The sequence below is a fragment of the Apis dorsata genome, unplaced genomic scaffold, assembly GCF_000469605.1.
Source record: "Apis dorsata unplaced genomic scaffold, Apis dorsata 1.3 scaffold_29, whole genome shotgun sequence".
NCBI classification, from domain to species: domain Eukaryota; kingdom Metazoa; phylum Arthropoda; class Insecta; order Hymenoptera; family Apidae; genus Apis; species Apis dorsata.
The window spans coordinates 567,409-580,138 of record NW_006263331.1 but is presented as its reverse complement, the minus strand read 5'-3'; the positions used below and the strand labels follow the sequence as shown (position 1 = coordinate 580,138).

Here is a 12,730-nt window from a genome sequence, read left to right as displayed (position 1 = left end):
ACTTATAAATAAAAAGTCTTTACACATAAATATGTATATTATATTGTAGCATTGTCAAAATTAAATATAAATATTAAATATATTCTTATATATATATATATATTTATAAGAATATCTGTTATTTTGCTAAATTTAAGTTATTTGTAACAAAAAATTTGTTTTTTGGAACAATGCATTGATTACTCTATTTTTAACAAATATCTTTAGAAAATGAAGCCACACATTAAATTATATTTGCAACTAAAATAAAATAATAATATATAATTAAATAATATGTTTAATATTTATACTTGACTAAAAATATATTGCAAATTAGTAATAAAATTACATTATATATAATATAAATATAGGTAAATTGAATGGTTATTATGACATAGGAATATTAAAAAATTTATTTATATGCATATATACTATAAAAATTCAAATTTTCAGCTAGACATATCATCATTATCATCTATTTCATCTTCTGATGTTAAGTCTAGATCATTAGCCTGTGATAAACATTTATTACAATAGCACTGAAATAAATACAAAGAATTTAATGCTTTTTGTCGAGAATGTCTACTTCTTTCTAGACAACATTCATCAAGATAACTTATACATATTTCCTCTTCAGGATGTATATCACGTATAGCTTTTAAAACTAATACATTATTTGAATATGGAAATTCTACAATTGCATTTGGTACACAACTATGATTAACTGATGATTGAAGGATATAAAGTCCAGAACCTTCATTGTTTAAAAAAGAAGCTACCGCTGAAAGAAATAAGATTAATGTAAAAATTATATTATAATTTATATTTTAAATTTTATTATAGAGAATTAACCATAAAATTATAGGGAATTTACCTTCTTCCATATCATCATAAATTCGATCTATTAATTTATCAACTTGAATTCTTTCTTCTCTTGGTAATTCCAAAGCAGATACGTTTTTAACCCAACGACTAAATGCACTAGTTCCAATTCCTTGACCATTTGTACCTACTAGAGCTAATAGACTTTTAAAACCTTCTGGTGTAAACCACTATAAGTAGAAATTTTTTAAAAATTTATTCTATAATACATTTTCAATTATATTTGTACTACATACATGTTCTATAAATTCTGTATTTATAGCTTTCTGCATCATTTGCCTAAGTACATCAATCTGACCAACAAATTTTTCTCCCAATAGTTTATGTGCAATTTCATGTGTATCATTAACTGTACGATGACAAAATTGTGAAAAAATTGAAAGAATATCCTCTTTATTATTGGCTTGATTAACTAGTGCTACCATTTTAACTAACAACATTATTGATGCTGTCTCTGGTGGATAATGCATTTGCTTCCATGTTTCATTTAATTGAACTAAAGGATGAGACTCATCTTTTTCTCTTGATTGTAAACATATTGTGCTATGATATCTAAAATTTTAATATCTTATAATTTTAATATTAGTATTATGTTTATAGAATTGCAATAATTACCTTAAATAAGCATCATTTTGACATTCAATACTACAATATTTTGTACCACATTCAGAACATTCTGTGATTAATTCTTTTTTTGTTTCACAACATTCAGCATGAGGTAAAATAATTGTTGAATTTCCAGTCAATCTATGTACATTTTCTTCTGCAGTTTCTAAAGGTGTTAAACAATTGTCACAAGCTAAATATCCATAGTCTAAGTTCCATGCAAATTGACAACAAATTATAGGTTTTTCTTCCAATATTGTATCTCCATCTTTAAATGAACGAACAGCAAAAAGACCTTTACCCTGCAATAAATTGATATCTATTTTTCTTTTAATAATAATTAATACTTAAACTTCTATATGAATAAATATAAAAAAAATGTTTTCATGTATCAAGTTCATAATTAGATAATTATAAATGCATTTAATATAGATTTTTAAATAAAATAATATAATTATTTTATATATATAACATAATATATTTATATAATTCTATTATACCTTTTCATTATTAATTAATCTGACCTGAAAGTCATTGGAGCTCATTGTAATTTGATTTTCTAACGAAAAAATCACATAAATTTCTAACCTTTAAACGTGCGTCTGTAATTGTCACAATCACTACTGTAATCAAATACTAATTAATATGAAAAGTCTGTATAAAAAATTAATATTAATAATAAAGAATATTTTGCAATAAAGTAATTTGATATAATTATATTTTTATTTAAAATTAAAATTACCATATCTTTGTTACTACATAAATAATTATTATTCCACTTTACATAAGATTATTATTGATTTACGTAGTACTTATAACACTTCCGTAAAGGCAAGCTTCGGATCATTTTGTATGTAAGTTACTTGTTCCAAATCGGTTGAGATTTAGTTAGTAAAGTACATGTAAAAAAAGTATTAATCACAATATATTGAGTCACGAGGGATAATGAACGGAGCAATGGCCATGGTAAGTTAATTATTATTATTATTTATAAGAAATACTGAATTATTAGAAACAGCAAATTTTTTATCATGATGGCGGTTGTAGAATGCTTGTGTGTAACGTACTTATGATTAACAATCTTGGAATATTCAATAAAATATACAATATTAATATATTTCTGCAATATTTTACAAATATATTATTATTGATAATTCTAATATCGATTAAATAAATAAAGTTATTCTTTCAATTTATATTTTTATATTATATCATTTTAATGTAAATAAATATTTTTTTAAACATTACTTTTTTTCTTAAATTTTTTTTTATATAATTGTTTTTTTTTATTGTAATACATCAATTATATAATATATGAAAAATTAAATTTGTATTGTAGTATGTAGTTTATATTAAAGTAATATATGATATAGTTTAATGATTTAAATATTGCAAAATTTTATTTTTTATTAGTTTCTTTTATCTTATATACTTTATAAATATAAAGTTTTATTTATATATATTTTATAAATATTTTATATATTTATAGGCACCAACATCCCAGAATAATGTGGAACCTCCTAGCAAGAAACCTAGAGTTGAAGGTATATTGCTAATATTTCCAAATAGATGTATGTCTCTAATCTATACTAATAAATTATACAATTAAGCGTACAACTGGAAAAGACGGTGAACACAGAAGCAACAGCAAGCATAATATATTTCTAAGCAAAGGAAATGATGAAGAAAAGCATATATTATTTACTTAGGACAATCAGGTGCTAGCTTTCTATTAAACTGCTGGCAAGCTATAAGTGTTGAGTGGTCTATTGCAGTTTCAGAATATATTTTGGTAGGCTAGGGTGATAGGTGATCGTTGGCCCTCAATAAAACTAATGTATGGTTGTCCTTCTGTTCTGAGATGTTACAGCGGAGAGACAGTACAGAATCTGTGGCCTACGACTGAGCTGTGATCATGAGCGTGTGCCAAACAAAGAAAGAGAACGCTACATTCGTTGAACAGAACAAATCAGAGTTTTGCAAACTCCTACTGACACAGCATCTATTGTCGAGTACCAAATATGATGCGTATTTTAGATAGGTCAGCATTTTAGGATAATCTTCTTTTATCCTAATTATAAGCTTCTACAATTTATTTTATTAAGATGAAAATAGTTGTTTATTATATTATTATTATATTTATATTGTTATATAGATCTTTTTTGTTATTGAAATACTTTTTTTGTAACATAAATAATATTTATGGTATTTTAATTTTATTTCTAAATATGAAACAAAAAAAGAAGCTTATAAATAGGAGATGCAATGGCGACGTGTTTTTTAAAATATCAAAGTTTATAACATTTATATTTGAATTACATAAGTATGAGGTAATTTGTTCTTTTATTAAAAAAGACATATGTAAACAAATAAAAAAGTTATTGGACACAGGGTACACAACAACAAGAAAAATTCATTTTACAAAAGCTCGATCACGTTAGATTTTTTGTTAATTAGGATCGCCATTGCTATACAGAATGTGTTAGGGTTAATTGCGTGGTAGGTTGGAAAAGGCAAACTGTAAGAAAATGGCGCAGAAAATGCACTGAGAGTATTCTCCTTTGCTTTGTGCTTACAGATTTGTGCGTCGCCTCAATCTCGGATAGTTTGCGCACAACCATCATTGCTCAGCCCAGAACACGGTTAGCTGTTAATCAAACAATCGAACAAAGCTAATAGTATTAATTCGAGAAACAGCAAAAATCATAAAAGAGAGAAAGAAACGTTTCAACGTGTTCTGATTTCTGTTTCAGAGACTAGCAGACCAAATTGGTTATGATCATACGAAACCTAATCTAGTTATTGGTAGTCTTTTTTTGGGGCTGATAGTGTAAATCGTAATAAAATTTAAATGAAGTTAACCGAACAGTTGCAATAATTTCTCTTAAATTTTGATATATTTAGCATAATTTTGACGTTTTCTCTTCTAAGATATAAAATAATTTTATTTTGATGGCGTAAAAGAAAAGAAAGGAATGCATTTCTTTCAAAATATATTTATATATGAACGAATATGTACATATATGTAATTTTGAACATACATTACTTTATATAAGTAACGTTATTGTTCTTAATTGTTTTAATTTCTTTGAACTTACAGTTTGGAGGACGATTCTACTGCAGTGGGAATTGCTGTACGACATCGTTACTTTTTGCGTCTCTTTTTAAGTCATTTCTTTCACTCTTTGCCCATATTAAAAACTATAAAAATATATGAAACTTGTGTTTATTAAAATTTTACAGTATACTTATACACCAAATATTAAATATTCTTAAATTGAATATTATATATATGAATATTTCAAATTATGCTTAATTTTAAAAAATAATACTAGAAAAGAAAAATATTAGAAATTGAATTTGTACATTTTATAAAATTATTAACAGTTATAGTACCTCTATCATCGCAAAATAAATTTTAAAAAAATGGAAAAAGTATGGAAGAAAAAAAATAAAAAACAAATTTTGAGATATTCTTCAAAAAATTCTTGTGTGTGTGATGGTGGAAGTACTAAATATAGATTTCATATTTTATTTTTATCTAATGCTAATTTTTTTCGTAGGAAATGCAACAGAGTTCTTGCCAGGCCCTATATATGATCTTAATCAAATTAAACAAGTTGTTGCTGGTATGTAAAATTATAATATAATATACAAATTACAAATCGTTATAATAATTGAAATAATGTAATATTTATATGATGTAGATAAAATATACTGTGACAATTAAATTTTGTTGCTCCAATTATAGTTATGTTGAGAGTGAATAATAATTTAATGGACAAATAGCTGATAAGATCTGAAAAATTATTATTTAATAGTATATATATTGATAAAATATGTTTTGTTTTACAATTAACATTTATTTTGTTACAGGACCTGGAGCTAAATATCTTACATTGCCTGGCATTCTAGGTGCAGGTCTTCCAAAAATTACATCTGAACAACAGGATACAGTAAATAGAGCAAAAAAATATGCAATGGAACAAAGCATCAAAATGGTTTTAATGAAGCAGACACTCGCTCATCAACAACAGGTAACTTTTTAACATGATGCTAACAAACTTTACTCGCCTAACATATATTTTATATTCCATTGTATATTCATAGATTTCTATATTATCATCATTTATCATGTAAATATCTGTTTTTTTTTATTTTATTTATTTAATTTTTTTTTTTGCAACTATTATAATATATTTAAATAAGAATGCATTATAGAAGCATTATATTATATTTTTTATTAATATAAATAGAACTAATAAAACAATCAACATCTATATAATAGATAAATATTTTGTTAAATTTTTTTTGCATTATTTGTAAATAAGAATTGTGGATACAATATATATATATATATGAATATACATATTTTATTCATATTTATATCTTCCTCTCCTTTTATAAAAAAAGAAAGAGAAAAAATAAAGTATAGAATATATATTTAAGAATCATTAATTAATTTTCATTTAATTTATTTCTTTACTTCATTAATATTATAAATTCATAAAATGTTGATTGTTCATATGAATACACAATGGAGTTAATATATACATTTAATTAAATGATATTAAATGATGTAAAAATTATAGGGTTCTTTTTGTCTCAAAAAATATTATTTAAAGAAAAATTTACATTTCTTCCTCTATTTAGCTCTTTGCCAGTAATGTAACAAAAATTAAAAAAAAATGTGCTTAGTATTTTAAACTGATATTTGTCCTTACAATTTAGCTCGCCCCGCCGAGTAATATTTATTTTTATTTTACATATGTTAACCTGTGTTCGTTATGACGAGCGAGTAAAGTCAAAACATATAACAGAAATTAAAAACGAACACTGGAACCTAACTCTGATCGGTTGATTTTTTCTCCCCGCAGAAGAATAAGTTGGTCCTGCGGCAGCAAGTTTTATTGCTAATGTGCAGGTTAGTGTCAACCAAGTCAAGACAGAAACGATACGAAACCGCCTTACGATCAAACACTCCTAAACGTTTCCCTGAGTTACTACTGTAAGCGAAGGTTAGATATCTTGAGATAGTAGTCGGCGGGAGCAGAGCTGTACCAGCGCGAAGGAGGACAAGTTTTTGCGCATGAATCTCTGGACGTTTTGAGAAAAATAATTAATATATACTTCCGAGCTCAATTATTCTTTCTTGTTTTTTTTTTATTATGATTAGATGAGTTCCATAATAGTTATAATGTACTATATCTATGTTAAAATTTTAAATTAAATTTAAATTATTTTCTAATTTTAGTTTATTTGAAGATATTATATTTAGAATATTATTTCATATTTATTATGAAAATATAATCATTTTTCAATGAAATACTTCTTTTGGATTTTTAAATGTAATATTAAAATTTTAGTTAAAAAAAAATTAACATCTTTAATAACATGTTTTTAATATTTAATCGAAATAAAAATATAATTTGCTTATTTTTAATTATCAAGTACTTTGAAATGTTATTTCAAACAGTATGAACATTAAATATATGTATAATATTATCAATTAAATTAAAATTCATATATAATTTATTTAGAAGAAATTTATGTAATTCATTGAGAAATTACAAAAAATTATTTTAAATAAATTTTTATATCTTTATAATATTAAGATAAGAGTAGTTGAGCAACGAAGATGGAATGGTAAAAGAGCTTGGGGGATTTTTGAAATGAACGAGACATGGTGTATGTGTGTAAGGGGGAGGGATATCAATAGAAGGCCTATGGTCCTTTGTGTTACAGCAAATGGCTAGTCAACGGAATCAGGTGCAGAGACAGCAGGCTCTCGCCCTCATGTGCAGGTTTGTTTGTTCTTTGTCTTAGCCCTCCAAATTTTGTCCTCGATATTCGTCGTTTTAAGTAAAAAATACTTTTCAACCTTCATTCTGTACAGGCTAAAAATTTTCATTCATCATTTGGATTTGGGTTTTAATGAATTTTAATTATGTACTTAGAATAATCATATATTTTTTCTCTACTGTTAAAAATTGAATTTAAATAATTTTATAATATTATAAATATTGGCTAATATTTTAGTTGGAAGAGAATTGAATTGAAAAATTAAAAATTTAAATTTTTTAATAATTTTCTATTTAATAAAATCATGTTATTATCACTTACATTTAACATATTTTATATATTTTTAACATTTCTTCTGCTTTATTTCATATGTATTTAAATAAAAAAAAAATATATAAAAATATAACAGCAATTTTTCTTTTTCTTATATATCTTTTTTGAAAAAAAAATGTTAATTAAAATTAAAATTTGTTTTGCTTCTTTTTCTTTTTCTTATTTAATTATGGTAGGATAGAATTATAAATATTTTATGAAAATAGATATAATTAAACAGAAAAATTTGATTTAATATAATAAAAAGTGATTGTCACCTGAAATAAAATTCCTATATGACAGGGTATATGTGGGCAGCATCAGTTTTGAATTAAAAGAGGATACGATTAGGCAAGCTTTTTTGCCTTTTGGTCCTATAAAATCAATCAACATGTCTTGGGATCCAGTTACGCAGAAGCACAAAGGATTTGCATTCGTCGAATACGAGATACCTGAAGCAGCACAACTTGCTTTGGAACAAATGAATGGTGTCATGATTGGTGGACGTAACATCAAGGTAGCGGGACGTACCTATATAACGAATTTCCTGTCCCCCAGCAATCCTATCATCCCGCCGGAGGTCGGCAAATTTTTATTTAGCTTTATCCAATATGAAATTCCTTTTGATTGAATTGCATTACATTTATAAAATGCACTTCGATCAAAAAAAAAATCTTGCTAAAATTTTAATGGTTTCATCAAATTATTATTATAGATTTTTAAGTTTCTTATGATATTTTTTTGATATTTTAACAAGTATAATAATAAATTCTATTATTACTCCAATAAAATATTTATTTTGATAGGATAGATCTATTCATATAAAAATTAATATTTTTGAATTAGTAAGATATTTTTAACACATTAAAGTTATGAATTCAAGTAAAGAATATAATTCCTAGACCTAATCCTGTTTTCATATATCTATATATATATATATATATACACATATATACATATATATATTTATATATATATGTTTTTTTTATAATTAAAATGTTAATATATATGACAGATTCGTTACAAATATTTTTTTTTATGGTTGAAAATATTAATCATAAATCTTCATTTTCCTTCAGGTTGTGGGACGTCCGTCGAATATGCCTCAAGCTCAATCCGTTATAGATGAAATTACTGAAGAAAGTAAACATTATAATCGAATTTATATTGCATCAATTCATCAAGATTTAACAGAGGATGATATTAAATCTGTGTTTGAAGCGTTTGGACCCATTACATATTGTAAATTGGCACAAGGAAGCTCACCACATCGACATAAAGGTTATGGTTTTATCGAATATGAAACAATGCAAGCTGCTTTGGAAGCTATTGCATCAATGAATTTATTTGACTTGGGTGGGCAGTACTTACGAGTAGGCAGGGCTATTACGCCACCAAATGCTCTTATGGGTCCGCCAAGTGGAACTAGCATGATGCCTACTGCTGCAGCAGTTGCAGCTGCAGCTGCAACTGCAAAAATTCAAGCGATGGATGCGGTAGCCAGTAATGCAGTTGCTCTTGGTTTGACTAAGCTTGGAGCAGCTGCACCACCGATTTTAAATCAAGGTATAAATTAAAAATAATTGAGAAAATTTTATATTTTTAAGTTTTTTATAAGATTTATAGAAATGAATATATAAATTTTATATACACATTAGCTTTACCTGGGATAGTAAGACCCACTATTGCTCCTGCAACAATGATGGCACCGCCAACTATAGCAACAGTAGCACCTGTTATACCTCCTCCTGGTATAGCTATACCACAAACATTAACTCGACCTCCTGCAATAATTCAACCAATACCTGGACAACCAGTTGTGATACCACCTCCAGCTGTTGTAGCACCTACAATAGTAGGAACACCAGTTGTAAGTCTTTTTTTTTTTATCATTTATTCTTTAAAAAATATTCTTCAAGAAATAAGAAATATTTAAAATATTTAAATTATTCATAATATTATTAGATACCAGTTACAACTACAACAAATTCTGATATTATGAGACGAGCACAAGAGCAAGCAGCTCATCAGAAACAGCAAGAAGAATTACAAAAAAAATTGTTAGAGGAAACAGAACCGCAAACATTACAACAACAAGAAAATATGTCAATCAAAGGACAAAGCGCGCGTCATCTTGTTATGCAAAAACTTATGCGCAAAGTTGAATCTCGCGTTGTCATTTTACGAAATATGGTAGCTCCAGAAGATGTGGATGAAAGTTTACAAGAAGAAATTCAAGATGAATGTTCTAAATTTGGAGTTGTTGAAAGAGTTATTATTTATAATGAGCGACAATCTGAAGATGACGAAGATGCAGAAGTTATCGTAAAAATTTTTGTTGAATTTTCTCAAATGAGTGGTAAGTTTATAAAATATTTTTTCTTTTTATATTATATTAAATTATTTTAATTTATATTAAATTATATTAAATATTATATTAAATATTAATTTATATTAAATTGTTCTTTTTATAGTATTTATTTCAAATACTTATTTTAGAGGCAGAACGCGCAAGAGATTCTTTGAATGGTCGTTACTTTGGTGGACGATTAGTGAAAGGAGAATTATACGATCAAGCTTTATTTGATAATAGTGATTTTTCAGGTTGATTACAAAATACTATCACATCATGTGTTGAATTCCATCAGTTTCATTTAAACAAAAGAATTTACTTACTGTTCAGTGATATTCCATGTTGTCTACATCGGAAATACTTCTTATACAATGTAAACAATTATAATCTATCTTCTGATTAAAAAAAGTCTAGGTTTTAATTTTTGCTTATCTATACTTCTCTATATTTAAAATTAGTCAATTAGTCAGAAATATTATCAATATCTAGTAGAACTAATTTTTAAAAAATTTTATTACAATATAAATTGAAAATAAAAAAAACTATTGAGAATAATTTTGCTCAGTAAAAAATTTACAGCTGAATTATTATTTGTATCATTTATATGAAGGAATTTAATTAAATTTAATGTCAATGTTATTTTCATTTAAAAAGATGATTAATTTCTTATATATGTAAGTGTATAAGATATGCAAAAAAGATATAGGATATTAATAAATTGTTTTATTCATAGGCTATAAACAAATAATACACATAAATTATATGTCATAATCAATTATATGTTACAATAAAGTTTGTACATATTTACTAAATTTTATTAATTTTAAACATTTTAAAAAGATGCATAATTTAATTATACCTGATCTAATCATTATTTTGTTTTTTTTTCTGTATATTTTATGTTATAATTTCTTCCATGATTTTTATATTCATCATAAATTGGAAATGAAGTATATTTTTTATTACATAATGTTGATTCTTGCAATTTATTACTTGAATATTTTGCTTCTATTTGTGCAGAATTTTGTTTTTTTATCATTTTTAATTTATAATTTTTTTCTATTTCTTCTTTTGATGGTGGAACTTTTCTACGATATCTTAACCATGCTTCCCATTCTACAGGTAATTCTTGGTCGTGATTATTATTTACGGGTACAAAATATCGTGGATTTCTTCTTGAAGAATTTGATTTTTGTATTTCATAATATTTTGTTCCATAATAATCTTCACCAATTAATTTATGCTGGTTTATTCTTAATGATGCAATAAAATTTTTAAAAATCTGCTGAAATATACCTCGTTCGTTTTTAGACATTTTAATTTGAAACACTAAAATATTAAATTAAAGTTATTATAAAGTAATTGGATGAAAAGAGTGAAATATTTATATTTCTGTTATTATATTATATTTTATATTATATTTTTTATCAATATCTATTTAAAATGAAAGTAAATTACCTTTTACAGAAAAAGAAAAAAAATATATATTCGAATATAAGTACAAATAATTATTTAAATTAAATAAATTAGATTATAACAATTTTTTTTAATACGCATATAATAAAACGGTAACAAACTTATTTCATGTTTAACATGAATATTACTACATATCATAAAATATCGTTTTTTGTATATTATGTTGGTAGTCTTGAATTTTGTATGTTATATTTGAGTTATTTATTCTTCGAATACTATTAAAAGAGAAATTTTTTCTTATTAATAATAAATATTAAATTTTTTTATTTTATATTATATTTTAATGTTTTAATATATTATACTATTGAAACACAAAAATTACATTTTACTCTGAAATATTAATGAAATTGATTATTAATTTATAAAAGAAAAATTTTAATTCTTATTTATAATTATTTATATATATATATATATATATATATATATGAAATTTTAAATTTAATTATGATTTTATTTTTTATATTTTAATGATTTTTATAAATATGAAAATGATTATTTTTTAATTAAAATCAATATATTTAGTAAACATTATTTAGAGAAAAAATTTGATATATTATCGATATATTATGAATGAAGTATTTTTCTTAAATTCAAAATATATTAATTTCATGAAGATCTTCACTCTTGTAAACATAAGTTTATTTCACAATGCTTAATAAGATTATATATTTAGAAGGTTTCCCTAACTACAATGACACGTCGTAAAATCAATTCTATAATTCAATATAACAAGTATTAACTTTTATATGTACAAGAACATTTAGTAGATAAGACTAGCATAAAAATATTAATATAAAGAAAAGTTAAAATTTACACTAATATTTTAAAATATATAAACACGAACTTTTATTGGTTATAAATAAATCGCAAATTTTATCATTATTATGTAATTGCAACTGATTCTTAAATGATAATTAATAATTATTATTATTAAGATTAAAAATACTATTGAATTATTCTTTTATAGAAATATGCATTTAAAATGCATTTATAAGTTAGAAAATCTTTTGCAGAATAGAGGCCCACTTGCCGATTGATTACGTCACTTCCAGGCGTGGTACACTATAGTGTGTGATGTGCGTGTGTTACTGAAAATGGCCGTGTACGTGCGGGTCTGTCTAGTTTACTGATTCCACACACGATAGTTTGCACATTCTTTTTAATATTTGGATTTAAACAGTGAATTTTTCGATGATATGTGTAATTAGTGCGAACATGTAATTTAAAGATTTTAACTAGTTATCGATAATATAAATTGAAACGAAGTGTGCCCATTTCATGAACGATGGATCATTAAAAGAGAAGGTGAGCAGAGGATGT

General features: G+C 24.7%; 4 protein-coding genes across 12 annotated transcripts in view; 2 read left to right on the top strand and 2 right to left on the bottom strand.

The window, feature by feature from the left end:
* Positions 1-373: 373 nt before the first annotated feature.
* Positions 374-2,090, bottom strand: LOC102677457 (SET and MYND domain-containing protein 5). Its single transcript, XM_006608185.1, has 5 exons — positions 1,968-2,090; positions 1,477-1,769; positions 1,098-1,413; positions 854-1,031; positions 374-760 (listed from the first exon to the last, which is right to left on the bottom strand). Exons 1-5 carry the CDS (start codon positions 2,010-2,012, stop codon positions 429-431), a joined length of 1,164 nt encoding a protein of 387 aa, XP_006608248.1. The 5' UTR covers positions 2,013-2,090; the 3' UTR covers positions 374-428.
* Positions 2,091-2,275: 185 nt separating this feature from the next.
* LOC102674153 (poly(U)-binding-splicing factor half pint) lies at positions 2,276-10,741 on the top strand. Of its 5 annotated transcripts, none has more exons than XM_031511458.1 (11): positions 2,276-2,433; positions 2,957-3,011; positions 4,046-4,109; positions 5,031-5,096; positions 5,344-5,504; positions 7,213-7,271; positions 7,885-8,098; positions 8,661-9,147; positions 9,240-9,451; positions 9,547-9,968; positions 10,034-10,070. In XM_031511458.1, exons 2-11 carry the CDS (start codon positions 2,976-2,978, stop codon positions 10,053-10,055), a joined length of 1,743 nt encoding a protein of 580 aa, XP_031367318.1. In that variant the 5' UTR covers positions 2,276-2,433; positions 2,957-2,975; the 3' UTR covers positions 10,056-10,070. The 5 variants fall into 5 exon arrangements, with proteins under 5 accessions (XP_031367318.1, XP_006608224.1, XP_006608222.1 ...); XM_006608158.2 differs by lacking the exons at positions 7,213-7,271; positions 10,034-10,070 and adding exons at positions 6,345-6,391; positions 10,081-10,741 and having other exon boundaries at positions 2,295-2,433; positions 9,547-9,940; XM_006608157.2 differs by lacking the exon at positions 10,034-10,070 and adding an exon at positions 10,081-10,741 and having other exon boundaries at positions 2,296-2,433; positions 9,547-9,940.
* LOC102674812 (NADH dehydrogenase [ubiquinone] 1 alpha subcomplex assembly factor 2) lies at positions 10,638-11,564 on the bottom strand. Of its 3 annotated transcripts, none has more exons than XM_031511537.1 (2): positions 11,546-11,564; positions 10,638-11,263 (listed from the first exon to the last, which is right to left on the bottom strand). In XM_031511537.1, exon 2 carries the CDS (start codon positions 11,247-11,249, stop codon positions 10,806-10,808), a length of 444 nt encoding a protein of 147 aa, XP_031367397.1. In that variant the 5' UTR covers positions 11,250-11,263; positions 11,546-11,564; the 3' UTR covers positions 10,638-10,805. The 3 variants fall into 3 exon arrangements, with proteins under 3 accessions (XP_031367397.1, XP_006608227.1, XP_031367386.1); XM_006608164.2 differs by lacking the exon at positions 11,546-11,564 and adding an exon at positions 11,396-11,537 and having other exon boundaries at positions 10,638-11,265; XM_031511526.1 differs by lacking the exon at positions 11,546-11,564 and adding an exon at positions 11,393-11,534.
* Positions 11,565-12,350: 786 nt separating this feature from the next.
* LOC102674947 (serine/threonine-protein kinase 10) overlaps positions 12,351-12,730 on the top strand; it is an 11,423-nt gene continuing 11,043 nt past the window's right edge. For 2 of the 3 annotated variants that reach the window (XM_006608168.2, XM_006608167.2), the window contains exon 1: positions 12,352-12,715. The gene's annotated coding sequence lies outside the window, so the exon portion shown is untranslated. Of the gene's footprint in view, positions 12,716-12,730 lie in introns of all 3 variants that reach the window. The other variant, XM_006608170.2, reaches the window with a different exon arrangement.